Source organism: Fundulus heteroclitus, chromosome 20, assembly GCF_011125445.2.
Source record: "Fundulus heteroclitus isolate FHET01 chromosome 20, MU-UCD_Fhet_4.1, whole genome shotgun sequence".
Lineage (NCBI taxonomy): Eukaryota > Metazoa > Chordata > Actinopteri > Cyprinodontiformes > Fundulidae > Fundulus > Fundulus heteroclitus.
The window spans coordinates 22,525,564-22,547,414 of record NC_046380.1 but is presented as its reverse complement, the minus strand read 5'-3'; the positions used below and the strand labels follow the sequence as shown (position 1 = coordinate 22,547,414).

The window sequence follows — 21,851 nt, the reverse complement described above, 5'->3', positions numbered from 1 at the left end:
CTCTAATTTCTACTCTCTAAGTGTCCTTGGCTGCCATTCAAGCTGCCAGCACAAACATGTAAGCACTTCACAGCAACACTGTTACTTCATCCTCAAAACATTAGGAGAACCGGACACAAGTCGCTGTTAAACTTTACTTCAGAAAACATGAACTACAGTAATATCTTACGACAGAAGATTTCCTAAGGGTGTAAGCGCAGCGTACACACACGTTGAGCGTGAACCTTAAAAACATACCGAACAGAAATGCTTGTGTTGACAGTCATTTTTGCTGGGAATACAGTCGGCACAAAGCACACCGGTGTCCAATGCAGCCGACTGAAATGTGTCAGTGAGCTTTGAAAAGACAACAAACTTCAACTCTGCAGCTTTACCAAAAAAATATTCACACAAAAGGTTCAAGGAATTATGGCATGTGGTTATAGAGAGGCAAATGCAATTAGGAGGATTTTGCAAGCCGCACACAATGGTGGTTAGGAATAGCAAAAAAATAAAATAAAATGATATTAAAATATGAGTATAAGATGACACAAAGGGCAGGGCAAGCTTTGGTTAAAACTGGCTGGTAATAATCTTTTTTGCAAAGTATTTCAGATTTTTTTTTTTAATATTCCTGTACATAATTGATCACAAAAAGACGCCTGGTGGTTAAAATAAGACTCGTTCTGGAACAAGTCTAATGAAAAACACAAAACAACTTTTTTTTTTAAGATTTCTGTATAAACACAGAATTAAAGCAGAATACAAATCACTAAAAACAAAATTTTGTCAGCTCAGGTTGTACATAGACTATCAAAAACCTCTTGACGTTTTTTTCTTTCAGTACCATTAGAAACAGGCATTTTAAAATCCTTGTGTGATCAAACACAATACTGAATCTTGTAGTAAATTATTTACAGATTATCCAAACGCCCTTAGAAGACATCAAAATAAAACCTTCGATACATCTTTTCAGAAAACAAATTGCATTCCTAACTCTCCATTGTGGTAAAGAGGAACAAGCTAGATTTTCCCAAGATCTTCAGGTTAATTGTATTGGCAATAATCTTAGTAAAGATCAGGATATTTCTTCTCTCTCTTCTGGAATGTCTTGTGAATAAGTGTCTTTATATGAACATAAAAACATTAAAGCAGCACTGAGCTATATTTGGCCACTAGGTGGTTGAAATACTCGTAAAAGAACAAAGTCACTATGGCTTATCTGTGAGCGAACAAGTCTAAACAGATCTAAATAAAGCCTTTTTTTTTTTGGGAACCTTAAAAATAAAAAAGTCCAGCAACCAGACCTTTAGCTCACATTTGGTCCACTTTGAGCAAAGAATAATCTCTACTCATCATTTATTAGTAGCACACATCCAGAAATAGTTTCACACAGTTTTATGCACTAAAGTGACGAGAAGAATCAAAACACCCAGTGAAGTGTTTATCGGTTCAAATAGCATAGGGAGCAATCAAATGGTGTATTCCATGCATGCGTGTTTTCATAGTTAAACATCATCCAGTAATCATGTACATATTAAAAATAATCATAAAATGGCTCTTTAAACAGCTTTATCTGATTTCTATTCTTTGTCTTCCACAACACCAACCCTTTCACTGTCGTTTGGCACAATTTACTGGAAAAGCTCTCAGTAGCTCTCAGACAGGAAGCAGCAGGTAAAGAAACACATTCAGTACATCTCATATCAGACATCTGAGCGCTGTAATTATTACATCAACCTTTTATAGCCAACTAAGTGCCACGTGCATCATCTACAGGAAGCAGCAAGTCACATGAGTCTAAATATAGCTTGTGCATCCTGTGGATAGTATAAAATACAATATACATATATATCTGTAGCCAGGAGGACGGGTTCATCAGAAACGTACAGATCCACATAGAGATGTTGTGGACTTTGGTGTTATTAGCCTAATACCTGTAAGGGGGGTGGGGGGGGGGGGGTGGACAGAATCACAATATAAGATCGTATTGGTAAGGTTTTAGTTTACATATAATAATCCATTTACAATAAAATAATATTCTACTGAACCTTAGCTATCAGTAGAATATTATGTGAACTTGGTTTAAAGTTTTGTAACTGTTAGTCTTGTCAAATTAGTAAAGTTTTAAGGTACGTACCTGTAGTAATTTGGCTTGAAGGGACCATTTTTATTCAAACCCAGATACTTTGCCTGCTCATCACTGAGCTCCGTCAGGTGGGCATCAAAAGTGGCCAGATGCAAGCTGGCAACATACTCGTCTGAGAAAAAAAAAAAAAAAAAAAAAGAGAAGAAATCACTTAGGGAAATAGAGTGTAGTCATTCAGAAGACTCAACAACCAAGATGATGATTTCCACATCCATTTATTTGACCGCAGGCCAGTAAACATGTGTTTAATTTTCTCAAACTTTTAGTCAACCACTTCTTTTTTTCTTTTTTTACACTGTAGAGTCTAAATCAGGACACCGAGCGAGCAAATTCTCAAACAGCATCAGTCCTGACTGATGCTTTCTTGGCCATGGAAAACTTTATAAGGCTTTCACCAATGAAAACTGTTGTGTACTGTCTTTTTGAAGTACCAGCACAGATAAGGCAACCATAAGGATTAAAGCAACATGTTTCCACTATAAACTTTTGATCACTTCACAGGGTTTACACTGCAAGACTGAATTATAATCACTTCCTATTCATTTTCAACCCTTTCTATGACCTAACTCTTAACTTAATTGACACCTTAGTCCTAAACCTAACCCCAGGCCCAGAAATAAAATGGGGACCAAAATACGTCCCCTAAAGTCCGTCCACACACACACCACAACAGTGTGTTGCTTGTGGGGTTTTTATTTTCTTCTGTCCCTAAACATAGGGTAAATAGTTTAGACGCTTACAATATTACTTAGAATGAAGGACTCATGCCCTCTCCACAGATCCATGTAAAAAAGTTAAACTTTATCACAAGTTAAAGGAGTATAGCAGGAGTTCCAGGATTTTTGCTGACGTCTGCCCCCTCTGGCGACAAGTTGAAATGACACCAGTGTTGCGCACAGGCATGGAAGAAGAGAAAAACAGCTAACATCTGCCGTTGGGACTTCACAGGGTTTTTTTGGGAGGCGTAATGTCTTCCGAGGTATGAAAGTTAGAAATATTTTATTATATATTATATAGAAATACTATTTCATATTGAGTCAATAGTTCTTTTCTTTTTAGGGGAAAACCATTGCTACCCTTTTAGTTTGTCAATAACGTAGACAAGGGTGGACTGGCCAGTGGGAGCAGTGAGAGTTTACCCGGTGGCCCGGCCAGCGATCGCAAAGGTTCGGGTCCCTCTTGATAACAAAAACAATCCATCCTGTTCATGCGGCTCACTCGGGTATCTGCCTGGCTGAAACTCCAACAGATTGTACTTGCAATAGGGAAAAGACAGACACCCCCTCCTTTCATTTCCTGAGGGAGGCTGACGCTGTCTCTGCCAAAGCGCTGCTGTTGCCAGTGACTTTTCAGACCACCGATTTATTTCCACTACTTGTATGTATAGCCTATATTTGCGTACTTATACTAACCATAAACAGAGTTTGAAATTAATTTCAATGTCATGTTAAAATGTCTTAAAAGTTGTAAGCAACTTTTTTTGTATTAATGGCGACTTTATAAAAAGAACCAGTCGTTCTGCAGTCACTGAGGCAGCAGTGTGAGCTATGGCTGCCACGGGAGTTCAGACTTCCCTCAGCGCCGTCTCATGGGCACGACACAGCTGCTGCTGCCTCATCACATAAATATAGTTTTTGAAGTAGTCTATTTTGTCTCTGAAACTGTTGCACTAAAATAACTCCCTGAATTTGATTCACACAACTTATTACACACGCACTTATTCAACTCGTCATTTTGTGTGCCCCTGTCTTCTTGTCACATTTCTTTATGCCGTTTTATGTACTGTGGATTCAGCCAATGTATTTAAATTCCCAAATCATTTTGTAAAAGGTAATTTTTTGTTCCAAAAAAATCTTCTACTTGATCACTATTTTAATAACGTTTTTGTCTTGCCAAAGGTCTCCTACAGCCTGAGTCACAATGTATGAAGAAATATGTAAATTAGATTATGTCATTACCCCCTGCCCCCCAAAAAAAAAATCCTAGAGGAAATCCTGTATTAAAAAAAAGCAACTTCTCATCTTTTTTCTGTGTTATTGCAACTGTGATTTCTGTACAGCACTTTGGTCAACCCCGGTTGTTTTAAATGTGCTTTATAAATAAAGTTTGAGTTGAGTTGAGTTATTGGCGACTTCACATCAAAGCACCATTCCTTCTGCAGTTACTTAAGAGAGCCGTGGACCCCTTTCTCTTAGTGCATACGTCTATTTTATACTAGCAATTAAACCTAAATCTCAAAATGTATATGTTTGGTAGAAAGATGCAGAAAAGATTAATGTGCTCCAATCCTATTAAAAGTTCTCCTTGGAAGCTTTGACATGGTAAACACAGCACAGTTACATTTTTCAACTCTTACCCATTTTTTTGGGAAGCAAGTAAACATCTTGTTTGTAACGTCCCTCTGGAGCGTTATACAACTCTATGAGGGCCAAAGCCTGGGAAAAACAAAAAACAAACAAACAAAAAAAAAGAAGAAAAAACACAGCAACAACCATTACTAACACAAGATAAAGTTAATATCGAAAAAGACTACAATCCTTGAATTTAATAAAACCAAGTAAAGAAGCAGGAGTATAAAAATAGGCATAATTTAGTGTCCAGCTTACTCCGTCATTTCCAGGTCGGATCAAAAGATTATCTGCCATAATTGCAGAAAATGGAAAAGTACGCTGCAAATCCTGTGTGCTCTGCAAGCCCCAGTAGAGCAGAAAAATAAACACAGTGTTGCTTTTACAAGCGTTTTTACCTGAGTGGTGGCTGTGATAGAAAGGACAAAGGTGGGAACGGTGGAGCAGCTCAGGTTCAGGAGACGTCCCTGTGAAACAAGACGTGTTATTAGCAGGATGAAAGGAGCTCTCATATCACCAAATACAGCTTCATCCATACTAGTAATGACCAGCCTGATTTATAAAACATGCTCCTTACAGCAAATAAAAATACCCAAATATGTTTAAGAAAAAAAGAAGACAAACGTCATTAATAAGGACACGGCAGGCATAAGACTGCATCTAATTCCTGAATTCTGTAGCTATAAGAGGCAATAAATACTACAAGGTGTAGAGAGCTACCTCAGCCAGGAGGATAACCCGTTTGCCATCAGGCCAGATGACATGATCCACCTGAGAGCGGACTCGTTCCCACGTCAGCTCAGGAGTCCGTAGACTTGCCTTTAAGAGTCAAAAAAACACAAGTCACTCATCTTTACCACAATCCTGGAGATAGCTTGAGGAGTTTCTTTAACAGGTTTTAAAATACACTATTTTACCACATCAATCTCGGTGTTTGAGTGTCCCATGTTGCACACAATGCAGCCATTTTTCATTCGGTCAAGCTGGTCTCTGGTCACCACGTTTTTATTCCCTGCAGAACGACCATTTTAATTCATACATCATCTACTAAACAGCATACAGGACTATCTCAGAAAATTAGAATATTGTGATAAAGTTCTTTATTTTCTGTGATGCAATTAAAAAAGATGAAATGTCATACATTCTGGATTCATTACAAATCAACTGAAATATCGCAAGCCTTTTATTGTTTTAATATCGCTGATTATGGCTTACAGCTTAAGAAACCCAAATATCCTATCTCAAAATATTAGAATATCGTGAAAAAGTATACTAGTAGGCTATTCAACTAATCACTTCAATCGTCTAATTAACTCGAAACACTGCAGGGTTTCCAGAGCCTTGAAAAACACTCAGCTTGGTTCAGTAAACTAAATCACAAGTATGGTAGTGGTTAAGAGACGACATAAGATTCTCACAGTAACTGGTGTACTGACCATGGCATTACTGTCCTTGATTGGCCTGCCAATTCCCCTGACCTGAACCCCATAGAGAATTTGTGGGGTATTGTGAAGAAGAAGCTGAAAGACACCAGAGCCAACAATGCAAATGAGCTAAAGGCCGCTATTGAAGCATCCTGGGCATCCATGACACCTCAGCAATGCCGCAGGCTGATTGCCTCCATGCCACGCCGCATTGATGCAGTAATCTGTGCAAAAGGATTCCCAACCAAGTACTGAGTGCATTAATGGACATTTTCAAATGTTTGATTTTGTTTTGCTGTTATCATTTTTTTTTTTTACTTTTTAATATTTTGAGATAGGATTTTTGAGTTTTCTTCAGCTGTACGCCATAATCAGCGATATTAAAACAATAAAAGGCTTGCGATATTTCAGTTGATTTGTAATGAATCCAGAATGTATGACATTTCATGTTTTTTAATTGCATTACAGAAAATAAAGAACTTTATCACAATATTCTAATTTTCTGAGACAGTCCTGTAAAATCAAAGTAAGCATGATACAGTGCAAAGAAGCATGAGCTGAATAGCCTCTATAAACGATTAAAAAAAAGCTCAGAAATGTAATCCTGTCTCTGCGCACTCTCAGGAGTAGTCGGTATGACTTTAAGTCAGGTTACCGGTGCATGTGATGATAACGTCAACCAGGCGGATGACCTCATTCAGCTTGACGACCCTGAATCCGTCCATGCTGGTGAAAAACAGTAACAGAGGAGATGAAGTAGTTGGTTATGTCAGGAGGCGGTCACGCATCTACTGGCATGCAAATCAATTTAAGTGCAGGGCTCCCTGGTGTGTTTTTGAACTGTATGAGAATAAAGTGAACAATAGAGTGCAACCATGTTGAGAGCAGCTTTTACAACACACCCCATTAAAATGTTTACATACGATCTTCATGGAAACAAACTATCAACATTTTGGGATCTTTAAACTCCTTTTTCTTTACATCAGAACGATTATACAGTAAACAGCTCACTGGCATTAGTCTGGCTTAATATTTGCCTGACTTTCTTTTCAGAAATAATAGAGTTGATTTCAATTGGTTGGTTTCTGGGTAATGAAATGGTTATTAAGCAATATCCACACATTTCATGAGGTTTCAGGGTTGGGACTAGAGCTGGGTGATATGGACCGATATACGGTATTTATCTCAATATCTTTTTCTTTTCATAAAGTAATTGTAAAAACACATCTCTGAATCAAAGCTTTATCCCAAATGTCTCAGACATATTTTTAACAGCTGTAGATAAATATGCGAAAAAGCTGAAAAATAACCAACTGTATTATTTAAAAGCATATATATATATATATATATATATATTTAAAAGTATATATATATATATATATATATATATATATATATATCTATAGTATATATATATAGATATATATATATATATATCTATCTATATATATATCTATATATCTCTATATATATATCTATATATATATATATATCTATATATATATATAAATAAAAACGCAACACAGACCATCTTGATATAAACAATAGTCCCATATAATATCTCTTTAAAAAAAAAACTTGATATTTTTTAAATCTCGATATATTGCCGCGGCCTAGTTGGGACCATTTTAAAAGTCTAAAGGTTTTACATATTTTGAACTGTGCTTCAGTGACGTTATTAGTAATATTTGCTCTTAAACTGTGGTTTAAAGATGTCAAAACACTGAGCTGGTTTAAAAGATGCTGGAGAGTCGTCAAGACAAGGTGTAGTCCATCCATTTCAGACTTGGCAATTAAAGATCAGATGAAACAGAAAATGTTCATATCAGTAATATAGAACACCATGTTAGCTGATTATAAACAATCTCATAGGAGCAGGCTTTAACAATTGGTGCTTTTGTTTCAGCCACATTTACACTGGTTGAGCCAACTCACTCAAGTCAGCTAGAATGGTTGCTATACATCTTACGTGTTGGCCTTCTACCTCTCAGAAGTTTAATTTATTTTTATCAGGCTGACCCGATATATATTCCTACTATAAGCAAAGGAATTACTACTGATAAATTCATAGAACCTTATTTCAAAAGGTCCCATCAAGCCCTTTAGCATTACCCTGCTTTAACTATTCCAAAACCAGTTTCTGGTGTGTTTGGGATCAATGTCCAGTAGGAACACCCAGCCGTGTTTTTCCCCCCTTGTAGCTGATAATTTGAGGTGAATTTGAGTCATTTTCATCAGTCCGCCCAATATTTCCAATGAAACTGGAATCCCAGCAAACACTCATCATTATGCTACCACCACCATGCCTGACATTTAGGTTTGAAAGAGTCACCTCAGCATCTCCAAACTCCTTCCTGTTACTGAGACCAAATAATCTTTGTCTGATCTGAGTAGAGACCTCTTCTGCAGGAGGCTCGCCCATGTGGGAAGCTGCTTTCAGTTTAACTTAAAGGTCTGGATTTTGGAGAAAGCTCTTTCTTTCTTGACAGCCACCCTCTTGACTCCAGGTAAATGGTGACAATGACGTCTCAGCATCTTGCCGTTATCAGTGGTTCTTGAACCTTACAACCAATTTTCTTTCATCTGAGACTGAGTTTGGGTTAGAGAGGAGAGATTGACACCATTTGGTTTTCCAAAACACCAACGATCCTGAACTTACATAAAAACTAACCTCAATCCTTTTAAAATATATGCTTAATACCAGGTATGTGCCCAGAAACCAACAATTTTGCATTAACTCAACCAGTTCTGTTAAGAGGAGGTCAAATAGCCGACAAGAACTATGGCAGAAGCTGGTTGATCACTATGATAAATGTGAGGTTAATGTGCATCTTGCTAAGGGAAATTTAACCAAATACAAGTGGGGGTGTCTATATATATATATGAGCACTAATGTAAAATGATTTAAAAGCATCATAAAATTCCTCAGAATCAATGAGACCCATGCCCTGAGTGAGTGTATGTAAACGTCTGAGCAGAACGGTGCATTTTTCCCATTATTTTTAGCATCTTTAATGGATTGTTACTAATGATGCTGTCTGCCCTTTTATCCACACCATGTCAGCACGCTTAGCATGGTGATCATTTAAATTCATCTTGTCCTCACCAGGCCTGCAGGGCACAGATGGGATCAATCTCTGTAACATAGACAACGGCGCCCAATGCCTTCAGAGCTGCAGAACAACCCTTTCCAACCTGAAACAAAACCCAATCAGGCAGATGTTGACAAGTTAAAATATAAATACAAAAAAAAACTGCTGCATTAAAACTCTGTTTTTCCAACATTTCTAACAGCATTAAAATTAGATCGTTTTCATTGATATTGCGAAGCATCTCTCACCTCACCGTACCCACATACCACCACCTGTTTGCCTCCGAACATGATGTCTGTGGTTCTCTTCAAGCTAAACAGATTTGAGACCTAAAATTAGCATATTTAGTGGCAACAAAGAAAAAAAATGCCTGGAAAGAAAATTCAAGCATTGAATTAGTTGGTAATATGCAATATTTGACACCATTTGTACCGTAAATTATGTCAGAACTATATCAAAAGCAATGTAGCTTTTTGTGTCATATTTTCTGATGTGTCTGACCTTTAGCACATAACCTAGCATAAAGCCTACTGAGAGACATCCGTTTACCTTGCTGATAATTAACCAGGAGGGGAAGTGATTAATTATTAGTGGACACTTCAGAGAGTAGTGATCCAACGCAAAAGCATGCCGACAATGCTAAAACAAAGTGCACGTTATGATAAGAAATACAGCATCAGGTCATTACTGCTCACAGAATAGTAAATCTGTATTGTGCAAATATTATATCTGTTGGGACATCTCTGAAGAAAAATAGGACCTGCTGGTGTGCCTGGCACTTTTTTGGGGAAATAATAATAAGCAGCTGTGACGTATCTTTCACCTTCAGTTCAATTTAAGAAGTACAAGTCATAGATTGACTACAAACGTGGAGCTTTATGTACCTCACAGGGTTATTCTGGCTATGCAATCAGCCTGTGGCTCTGCTGAGGTGTTTATGAAACCCAGATTGTTGGGTCTGGTGAACTCAGCATCTCCATGAAGCTTGTCAGCAGAAAGAAAGATGAGGTGCTCTAAATTGTCCAGGTAGGCCTCTGCTGTGGACTTGATAAAACATGGTGGACCAACAGGAGCAGATAACATGGCTCCCTAAATCACCACTGACTGTGGGAACTTCACTGTGGACCTAGAGCAACTACCTCTGCTCTTCAGACCATTGAGCCTTGACTTTCAAGTTAAATGCATTTAATTTACATCAGGAAAAAAGGGCTTTAAACCACTGAGCAAGATCCTGCCCTCTTTACCTGCTTTTCCTGCACCTTTTCCACAATAAGTTGACATTCTACTGAACTTAATGTACTTAATATCTGTTAATAAATCACCCTGTGTGTGATGAATACATACTTAATACACTGCTGTCATCTATCATTAAATTACTAAATTTATTTACTATATCCAGCTTTTAGAGGGATTTTATAAATCATCACGTGAAGATCAGTGGTATTATTTTGTTAAGGGTTTTTGTTTCTTTTTAATCACTTCCTTATAAGCAAAACAAGAAGTACTTTTTTACTCCAGTTTCTATTAAATTCACATTGAACAAAAACGATGGCTAGTTATTGTAAATATATTTAACAAAAACAAATTTTCTATGTCAATTCAACTATGTTTTTATCCAGTTAAATACCTAAACCCAGTTCCCTCACCCGTCTAGGATAGACTCCCTGCAGCAGTACAGGTTGTCAAACTTCTGCTTGGTCACGGAGTCGTTTACATTCATGGCTGGGACACACAGCTTCCCTGCTTTAGAAAGCTGGTACAACCTACAGAAAAACACAAGACATGAAAACAGGTTTGCAAAAATCTAAATGCCTTCATAAAATCCACATCACTAAATTACCTGTGAACCCCGGTAACACTCTCCTCTACTATGCCTCTGATCTTTTTGAAGACATTCGGATATTTCTTGTACACCCAGTGCGTCAGGTCTCCACCGTCATCCAGGATCTAACAGACATTAGAAGCAGCCTCATTAGCATATCCAGAGCCAGGCACATTTTTTTGTACTTCTTATTAAGTAGAACAAATATACCATTCAAATATTTACATGTTTCTAATATTTCTGCCAAACTGTCACTTCATTTAGAAAAAAATACTTTTTTTTTTTCCACAAACCATGTTGGGCTGCCAGCCCTCACTGTTGACACAGCGGTCAATACACCACCAGAAGTCATCCTCAGATTCTCCTTTCCAGGCAAACACAGCCACGCCTAAAACACAAGACATGGAGATTTTCTAAAGCGTTATACATTTAAAAAAGTTCCCAAACAACACGATTGCATCTCTTTAGCCCCCAGAAACAAGCAACCTGCTGCTCACACTTCATAATACACTTTATTTATTTAGCTCTTTTAAGCTTTCTGACCTGAAGTCAGAAAAAAACATGTAAATAAAAAAAGAACAAGAATTGAATAGAAGTATAGAATCAGTAAAACAAAACTTTAATTCCGCAACTAAAAATACCGTAAAGAAAGTCAATATGGCTTCCATTATAAAGAAGAATTTTAAGATTAATCTTGAAAGCTGAGAACAAAAGGCAGTCACACAAGCGGTGTTTTCTTTTTTTTTTCAGAAGCTCTTGTGTTTTACGTTTATGTCGTATTTCAGAAATGTATCAAGATTCTATCGTTTCTTAAAAATCTTTATAAGGAAAAACATCCCATTTATGTAAGGAGTCAGTATTTACAGTGTTGACTAATTTATTTACAATCTATACATTATTATCTTCGCCATGCTGGACATCACCTAGAATGTGTATTTAGAGTTAAAGTTGTGAGTGATCCCAGTCTTTTGAAAAAGAACCGACCCTAAACATGAATGGATCAGGATAATTCGCTGTTGTCTCCGGTGACAGAGCTGAAATAAAGATAACGGATCGTTTTGTGCCAGGGCAAAAACCGTAGTGGAATGGGTTTTTAATTCAAGGTAAACTTTTTTATACAATTTAAGGTCAAATAACTGTGATGCAGCTCATTAGTCTAGACATTAATTAAATACCAACATGATACAGTGGCATGCAGAAGTATTCACACCCCTTGAACTTTTCAACATATTGTCACATTATAACCACAAACATAAATTTTTTTGTTGGAATTGTATGTGAAACACCAACACAGAGTGGTACACAATTATGAAGTAGAAAGAAAATTATACAAGACAGATTTGTTTTACAAATAAAAAACTGAACAGGGCATCTTGCAAAAGTATTCAGCCCCCTGAGTCAATACTTTGTGGAATCACCTTTTGCTGCAAATTCAGCTGCAAGTCTTCTAGCGTATGTCTCTACCAGCTTTGCAAATCTAGTGATTGAAATATTTGCTTGCTCTTCTTTGAAAACAGCTCAAGCTCAGTCAGAATAGACGGAGAGTGTTTGTGAACAGCAGTTTTCAGATCTTGCCACAGATTCTAGATTGGGTTTAGGTCTGGACTTTGACTAGGCCATTCTAACACATGAGTATGTTTTGTTTTAAACCGTTCCATCAAAGCCCTGGCTTTATGTTTAGGGTCGTTGTCCTGCTGGAAGGCGAACCTCCGCTCCGGTCTCAGGTCTTTTGACTCCAGAAGGTTTTCTTCAGAGATTGCCCTGTATTTGGCAGGTGGACTCTTTTCAGACATTAATCATCAGGCAACTTCTGAAGGGAATTGGTTGCACTCAGAGAAAAAGGGGCTGAATACTTCTGTGCACCGCCCTTTTCAATTTATTTTTTTATAAAAAAAATCTTTTAAATCATATATAACTTTCTTTCTGTCTCACAATTGTATACCACTCTGTGTTGGTCATTCAGATAAGATTCAAAAAAATATATATTTATGTTTGTGGTTGTGATGTATGTGGAAAGGTTCAAGGGGTATGAATACTTTTGCAAGACACTGTAAGTGTTTGCACAAAAGCTGAAGCTGGAAATTTAGCAGAATGCAACATCTGAACAGGAAAAATGAATAATTGTCTTTTGTATGTAATTGAACTCTCAGGGTTGATGTAAAACTCCAACCTCAGGACATGATGTAAAAACCCGGTTAAAGAACTGCTCAATAACTTGACATTTGCGTGTGTTTTTTTTCCTCTCTCTCACACAGTTTAATGAACAGCTCGGCTTGAAGTAGATGACACACACCAATAAATTGCTACGACAAGCACCTAAAAGTGCTGAACCCCCGGGGAGTACTGGACTCTCTTATTTTTGCCAGGACTCCAAATGTTTTCTCTGGACATCTAGCGGACATTTAGACAGTCACGTAGCAACCGAGGGTAAAAAGGCTCAAGCGGAGCCAGTCTCTCGCTAAATGGGAATACTTATGTGGTCCAATTATCTCTACAGGGCTCAATGTTCAAGAGTTTGCCATTTCCAAACAGTAACCTTGGTTTTAAAAGACATGAGATGTCCCCATTACAGGCAAACCTCCGCGCGAAGGAAGCAAATATTAGGCAAATGACATGTTCCGAGCATCATGTTTGTAATCGAGTGGAAGTAAAATGTAAAAAGGATCGAACTGCCTTCTACACAATGCCATAAAAAAATATTAAGTTAATGATTATTAGTGATGAGATTACATGTTAGGTAACTGGATAAGGCTCTTAAGGGTAATTGTTCTTCGCCATCTCTGCTGCTTACCGTTCTCCGCCAGGGCAGCGGCGACTTCGTTCTGCGTTGAATATATGTTACAGGCAGTCCAACGGCACTGAGCCCCAAGAGCCACCAGAGTCTCAATCAGCACCTGATAAAAAAAAAAACACAGAAGCAGGAGTGCAATAAGAACAAAACAACCTGCTTCAATTTAAAGTTTAATATCGGGGAAAAACAAAATTCATCTTACTGCAGTCTGAGCAGTTATGTGAGTGCAGCCCACGATTTTGGCACCGGCTAAAGGTTTCTCACTCTGCGCTCGCTTCCTGAGTGAGATCAGCGCCGACATATCTGAACAGCATAACAAATAGTGAGTGGGAGAAACAGGAGCACAGATGATGAAGAAAAACTCGTAACTTTCAAAACATAATTCAGAGAGACAGCTACTCGCTCGTGGACCCGGTGAAAACGTGCGAAAATACACCCACCGGCCACTTTATTAGGTACACCTTGATAGTACCGGGCCGGACACCCTTTTCCCTTCAGAACTGCCTTAATTCTTCATGGCAAAGGTTCAACACAGGGTCAGAGACTTTGGTCCATATTGATATGGCAAAACATCCTTTTTTTTTTTTTTTTAGATCCTCCGTTCCACCACATCCCAAAGACGCTCTGGTGGACTGAGATCCTGTGACTGTCGAGGCTACGGCAGTGCAGTGAACTCTAGGTGACGTTCAAGAAACCAGTTTGAGAGGATTTGAGCTTTGTTAATTAGCACATTATCCTACTGAGTGTGGCCATCGCTACACTGGATCATCGTGTTCCTTAGCAGAAAGAAATGGTCAACAACAGTAGTCAGGTTAGGTGGTAGTGTTAGGGCTGGACCATAATTCAATAATATATATATCGATGACAGAAAAAAAGGGTCGATAAAAAGTTCAATAGAAAAACAGTTTTTCCTCCTTTTGCATTCTAGCCATGTAGATTAATATAAACAGTCATTAAATTCTCCCAACCAATCACAAACGCTCCGTCGCCAAGCCCCGCCCCCTTCGAAGAGTTCAGAGAGCATGCGTTCTTTTTTTCTTTTTTTAAAACTTGCAGTTTTGGTAAAAAGTTGGTTGAATAAAGGGTTGAGTGTGAATTCAGTGTTTGTGTGTTCTGTATCTAAAAATTGCTCATTAAGCAACAGCATAAAATGGCCAGGGCTGCACTTTAAATATACGTTTTGACTTTGTTGATAATTATCGTCATCAATCAATATGATTTCTATTTTATCGTTGTGCTTTTTTTCTATATGGTCCAGCCCTAGGTGGTGTAAACGATGCTCGGTTGATGCTAAGGGGCCCAAAGCGTGCCTCCACACCATAAAAGCACCACCTCCAGCCTGAACCGTTGAAACAGGCATGATGGTTCCACGCTTTTATGTTTACAACAAATTCTCGTCCTCCCGTCCAAGTGTTGCTGCTGAAATAAAGACCCAGTTATTCAGAACAGCCTGTCTGGTACCACCATCCATGCCACCCTCTGCAAGCAGACAATAAACTGGTGTCCCTAATAAAGTGGCAAGTAAATGCATGGCTAAATAAAAGCGCTTTTTTCACATAACTTTTATTTCCCATGTTTCTCAAGACATTCATCCATTAGCTTCTTCTTATTTTAAAATGTCTTTGTTAAATGGTGTAATAAGTGTTCAGTTTCTTCTTTAATTAAACACCTAACCAAGAAATATAGGGAAACTAAAACTGCTTGGTGTCAAAAAAAACAAAAAAAAGTGCATCAGGTCTGATTTTTCCGTCTGCATGTTTGATGAATCAGCTCAAAGCAACCTGCTCCTGTCACGCGTTACCTTGTTCTGCTATCTCGATCTCCCGTCTGCCAAATTCAGCCTGCTTGATGTTTTTCACGCAGAAGTCGCTGCTGCCCTTGGAGTTCACTTGGGCTTTGTCCCGAGGCGAGGTCTCGTCATCTGAGCTGTCGGTGTAGGACGCAGCTGAAACGAAACATTACGGAAATAACGACGCCCGTGATGACTTGATGCTGCATACGCACTGGAATGCACACAAAGGGGGAACTCCTACCAGAGCTGTAGCTGTCCGTGGAGGACTGCGAGATGGAGCGGGACAGCGAGCGGCGGCCGGTTTTTGTGGGGAACCTGCTGAACTCCTGCTTTTCCTCCACAAACTGAATTTGCTGAAAGAAAAACATGAAAAAGGGTTTTGGTTTGAACTGACATGCTATGAAATGAGTGAAAAGCCAACAAGAAGCGTAACAGGGAAACAAACTCCAAGGCAAAGAACTTTGATTAGAAGGCAGAAAATGTAACAGAACTTTGTAAATATTTTATATGGTGGCGCTGTAGCCTCACTATAATTGAACGGAGTCAAATGAAGAACAAGTTTTTTCTCTCGCCACATGATAATTCTTTTATAACATGTACGCTTCTGTTTTCTGTTGCCAAAAATAGATGCTTGCGCTGCCTTTGGAAAATCTGGTTTTTGGATGTCTTAACCAGGGCGTGCAGTGATGCCGAACATCCATTCTCAGGTGTATTGCTACGAATAAATTGTGTTTTCACACTGTTTGAACTCTGCTGGGTGTTTAGAGAAAGTAACACCCCAAAACAAAAAAAATAGCTTATAAAGTTACAAATTGTTGCAATATTTAGATGGAGTTTTTTTTTTTTTGCTTCTATTCCACCAGCTAATCACAGTATTTTGCTGTCAAGAGTCCAAAACACATTATCTTAAGAGAACAGAGCGGCTTGTTTTTTGCAAAGTCGGCTCTTTTTTATCGCAGCAGCAAATTTTTGTTGACTAAGGATGTTTGGAAGGATTGAAGCGAAGAGGTGTCGTAATGTATTTTGTTGTCTTCATGCATGGAGGTTATGGAACATTTAATAGGCTGCTCCCATTAACTCTTGGCCTTTGTGTTTTCACTGTCGACGGTAATCAGCAAAAGAAAAATGTTTGAGCTGTAAAACTCTTGTATGCATAAAGTGTCTTTGAAGTATTCAGACACCTTGAGGTTATCACATTATGCAACATTACGACCACAAACCTCTGTGCACTTTGTTTCAGAATCTGTTACAGGCCAACACAAAGTAGCACATGGTTTTGAAACAGAAGGAAATTATATAACTTTTTTTCAAAACCATCTGATCAGTGTGGCAGGCCTTTGCATTCAATGCCTCTAACTCCAAATGCATCCAGTGAAAATATTTGCCTTTAGGATTAAATTAGCAAGCAGAGTCCAACTGTATGTGATTTAATCTTGGTTTAAATTCCACAGCTCAGGTGGAAGAAGACATCCACAGAAAGAATATAATTTGGGCGATCCACAATTTCTTTATGGGGGAGTGGCAGGATTGCTGAACTGTTAGAAAAAAAGATCTGTAATGAACACAGGAGACACGTGTTCTGGTCAGATAGGACCAAATCATAACCTGACCCTAGCCAGATTGATGTTGCTCCGCCTAGCTTCACTTACATCCATCTGGGACATCTTCCATTGAAAGTGATTTCTTCAACCAATTTTATTGTCTAGCCAATCAGGACGTAGGGCTGGAGTTTCATAGATGTGATTTAGTGGAGAAGCGACCGTAACGTGAGACTGATTTGATAGCAATGGCGGCTCGCATTGAGGAAGCAAGCGTTAACATTGATGCTGCTATTTCTTCCATGTTGTCCAATCTACCTAATATTGTTTCATTAAAAGAACATCAGAGAACGGCTCTGAAGGCTTTTGTTGGTGGAAACGGTGTTTTCGCCATTCTCCCCACCGGATTTGGCAAGTGTTGTTTTCCGGGGCGCGCCCGTGGCAGACGCGGCGTCCGTGGCGAAGCGGTTAGCGATAACCATATTAGGAGGCCTTTAGTCCTTAACGCGGTCGGCCCGAGATCGACTCCGACCCGCGGCGCTTTGCCGCCTGTCTTCCCCCCTCCTCCTGTCAGCTCACTGCTTCGGTGTGAGTGGTTGAAATAGCACGTCAATAAAGATGACAGACAAGTGGCTTATCCAATCATATGCAAGGATTTTTGATAAGGCCCAGCCTTCAATAAAGGCAATGCCTATGGAGAGGTCCCAGATGGATGTGAGTGAAGCTAGGCGGAGCGAAATCCATCTGGCTAGGGTCAGGTTAACCAAATAAGACCTTTATGGCCTTCACGCATAACTCTATATGCAGCGGAAGATGTTTCCGCTGCGAAAGTTTTCATCCAAGTGTCATGCGAACTTTGATAAAACATTTAAAAAGTTGGTCAGTGATGTGTCATCAATGTTCCCTACGTCAGAATAATAATATGTTTCCATCTCCCGTTTAGCACATCGGTTTTTTGGGATTTTCGCAAAATCCCAAAAAATGCGAGCATTAAAACCATTTTTGCGAAATTTAAGTTCTCATTTCATTTGTATACATGTCAAATATCTGCTTTATTTCCCCTGTACTTTTATTTATTTTATTTTATGATACACTGTACATACTGTATGTGGACAGACTGTATTTACCTTACACCTAATGCACCTTTCCTCCTTTTGACACCTTCTTTTTGTTTATTAAGCCGATGTGTGACAAGTAAATTTCTCCAATGCGAGATCAATAAAGCCCTATCTTATCGTATCTTATCTTCTTTTGAATTTTGACGTTTTCGTCGATCTTTTCCGGTGCAAAACTTCAAATATAGACACAAAAATGCGTCGACGGAAACGCGGATAAAGAGAAGCTTCCCCCTCCGCTGCTCTTCACTGTCTTCTACAACGCCTGACATTCAAGTACAGAAGACATAAGTCACCATCCTGAAAATGCGCTAAAACTACACTGCATCTCCTGACACATTCAAACTTTGTCATTCGTTCCAGGAAATAGCTGAAAGTTCCTCTACGACAAAACACTATCAAAACTAACAAGCCAGTAAACGCACCTGAATTACATTTTGTCACTGGACACACTGTTTTCAGGGAACATGATTATTTTCGCTTCAAAAATGACCTTAAAAATGCTTTTTGTTACGCATATGACTACAAAAGCAATTCAGTCATTTCTGCAGACCAACAGGCCTCCTCCAGAGAAAACGAGGATGTGAAACCAGGAGAGTAAAAACAAAGCAGAGACCGACTTAGAGCTGTTGAGTCGAGGGCGTTGGATCTTCGATTTAACCAAACCTCTTTTCCCTTGAGGTATACCAGCTGTATGTCACCATATTTGCAAAAAAACCTGCTGCTTCCTTTTTTTTTTTTTTTAACGCTTCAGTCAGATTTAAAGGAAGCCTCAGGAATTCAAGGTCAAACTCTTCCTCGTTCCTTCAAAGTGTGTGCTTAAAAACAACAACGACACGTAGACCAGGGAGTCATTCTGGCGACGTGACAACTAATTAGTAAAATACTGATATTTCAAACTTTCACCATCTCACAAGCACAGATTAAGCCACCTTCTGAAAAAACCTAACAAGACGTGTCCCTTCTGCCTAAAGGAGAGCATTAGTCAGAGAGGCAGACAAAGAGGCCCGCCGTGTCTCTGCAGAAATCTACAGCCCAGATGGAGAAATCTGTCGACAGAGCTAGTTGTTGGGACTCTACAAATCTGGCCTGCATTGAAGAGATGTAAGAAGGCCACGGGAAATCACGGCTGAACCACGTAGGAGGTACAAATAACGCCTGAAAAACAGGTGGTCTGGTGAGTAGAAACTGAAAAGCTCAACTCTTGTCTTTTCTGAAAGAGCCAACCCTCTCTGAACAAACAGTCCTCATGGCGAAGCACGGAGGTGGCTGTATAATGGTGTGTGGACCGGTCCTGGGGTTCATCTTGGGCTCAGGACCAGGACCAGATTATCCATAAGGGCCAGTGGGCCAGTGCCCAGGGGCACCAACCATGGGGGGGCACCACATGACACATGCTTTAAAATTATATTTTTCATAAATTGTTATATTATTTACTTGAAATTGTTGAAAGACCATGCATTTTTCGTTTTGTGAACACTGATGTCACAATAATAATAAATGATAAATCTATCAAGAAATCAAGATTTTTTTGATTTCAACATTTTAAAATGAGATATTTGAATATTGCTCACTGCTCATATGCCTACATGTAGTTGTGTAAGTTAGTAAATAGTAAATTACATTACAGAAATCCCCTTGATTATGTCTGATGTTTTTGACCGGAGGACAGCACGGGTAAAGGGGGGGGGGGGGGGGCTTTGAGGTATAGTGCCCAGGGGCACCACATTGTCTTAATACGGGCCTGGCGGGACAAGGTCTCTAAAGACACAGCCAGAGCTGACATTTGAATAATGTGCTCCATGGAGCATCCAGGTGTTAAAAATGCCAAAGAATTAGTAATAAATAAATAAATAAACACTTCTAGATTTGATGTTCATGGATGTCCTCCTTCTAATCTGCCTGCGCCTGTTTGTGCAAGGATGAGCTAAAATTTCAGTCTCTAGATGTGCAAAGCTGCTCTTTCGCCATCCACTGCACAACTATGCACCGCTTTTCATTCGTCCATCGCATCACACCGGGGTTTGTGGTTAAAAACCCAATAAAACAGGAAAAAAAGTTCAACAGGCGTGAATACTTTCACAAGACACGCAGGTCTGTAGTATCCATCTGTCCGCTGCGCAGCTCCCTCCACACAGCAGAAAGTCTATCTGCGTGTGAAAGATGCAGCCACCAAACATTTACGTAAGAGCAGACGGAATGAGGACAGGCAGAGTTACCGTCTCCGCGTCCTCCTCCATGGATGCCGTATAAGCTTCCCCGTTACGGTGGCTTAAGGAGGGAGCCCTTACCTTTTTCACGGGTTTGTGCGTGGGCACGGCGCTGAAGACCGACGACAGCTCTCCCATGTTAATTTCGCTGTTCTTGCTCACGGTCATGGCCGAGTATTTCTCCGCGACATTTTCGCTCTCCTTCACTTCTTTGCTCGCCTGCTTCACCTCGGGCTTTGCCTCCGCCGCTGTGTCTGACATGTTGTCGGCGTCCGGCTATAGAAAAGACAACGTTGTTGAAGTGACGACGCGAGCTAACGTTACACGTCCTCGGCTTCTGCTGTTAGCTGAAGAAGGACGGAAGGGAGGCTTTTTTTTTTTTTTTGTCGGTTTACGAGCTTAGAAAAAAAATCAGTAAGCTGTAATAATAACTGATAATCTGTGTCTGACTTTGGTTTGGAGCTGCTAAATGTCTTAATGTACTCGGTTTGGTTGCGCAGGAAGCGTCCGTGCTGTTTCCCTTCCGACTCAACTGTCACCTGGCTGAGAAACTTTGTGGGCTGTTACTAACAGGCTGAGGGGGGCGTGTCCTGTGTGAGGACGCGTTCACGGTAGCTGGGAAAACAGACCTCTGCCATGACGGCGTCCTATTTACGTGTTTCATTTTGTTGTTAAATGAAGAAATACAAATGTTCTATTTTTCAAACCACCTCTAACGTTAAAACATTTCAAAATAAACATTAAGATTAGCATATCCCCGTATGTAAGTAGTTCACGTAGTTCCCATGTTTTCCCATAAACAAAGTTATGTCCAAAATCCGTATTATAAAGTACTGCTTTTAAGGTGTCCGTTTGTAGTAATTAGCATGCCATGCTGTCACAACAGAAGGCATAGTAGAGTAGTAGTAGGCTGGTCGATATAGAAAAAAAACATATCGATAAAATAGAAATCATATTGATCGATATCGATAATTATCAACAAATTCAAAACATATTTTAAGTGCAACCTTGGTCATTTTATGCTGTTGCGTAGCTACATATTTTTAGCTACACAGCACACAAATACTGAATTCAAACTCAACCCTTTATTAAACCAACTTTTTTCCAATGCTGCTAGTTTTTAAAAAAGAAAAAAAAAAGAACGGTGCCCTCTGAACTCTTTGAAGGGGGCAGAGCTTGGTTCCTGGGTCTGTTTGTGATTGGTTGGGAGGATGTAATGACTAATATTAACCTACATGATAGGCTAGAATGCAAAAGGAAAGAAAGCTGTTCTATTGAAGTTTTTATCTACCCTTTTTTTCAATCATCGATATACGTCTATCGATAGATATATATTGTTATTGAATTATCGTCCAGCCCTAGTAGTATACAAAGATCGATTGATTTACACCATTTACACGTTGTATAAAGACCCGACAGGGAGTTTGAATCATGTACAGAAATTAAATGCCATGAAATGTCACCTGTAAGCAAGAGGAGAACAAAATGACTAGAGAAAAGATTTTCTGTATTCTTTGTATCAGCAGTGTATCAGGGAGTCTGTTGGAGAAAATCTCCACTGTCTCTGCAGGAGATTTAATGGGTTGTTCAT

At 39.2% G+C, this 21,851-nt stretch overlaps 1 protein-coding gene across 1 annotated transcript; it reads right to left on the bottom strand.

Moving 5' to 3' along the window:
- Positions 1-1,568: 1,568 nt before the first annotated feature.
- Positions 1,569-20,827, bottom strand: LOC105927138 (S-adenosylhomocysteine hydrolase-like protein 1). The gene is made up of 17 exons (XM_012863763.3): positions 20,342-20,827; positions 15,639-15,750; positions 15,407-15,550; positions 13,808-13,908; positions 13,606-13,708; positions 11,108-11,202; positions 10,833-10,939; positions 10,639-10,755; positions 9,241-9,304; positions 9,007-9,095; positions 6,556-6,626; positions 5,394-5,488; positions 5,197-5,295; positions 4,875-4,943; positions 4,485-4,563; positions 2,120-2,240; positions 1,569-1,916 (listed from the first exon to the last, which is right to left on the bottom strand). The coding sequence occupies exons 1-17, from the start codon at positions 20,519-20,521 to the stop codon at positions 1,910-1,912; spliced, it is 1,653 nt and encodes a 550-aa protein (XP_012719217.1). The 5' UTR covers positions 20,522-20,827; the 3' UTR covers positions 1,569-1,909.
- Between the last annotated feature and the right edge of the window lie 1,024 nt (positions 20,828-21,851).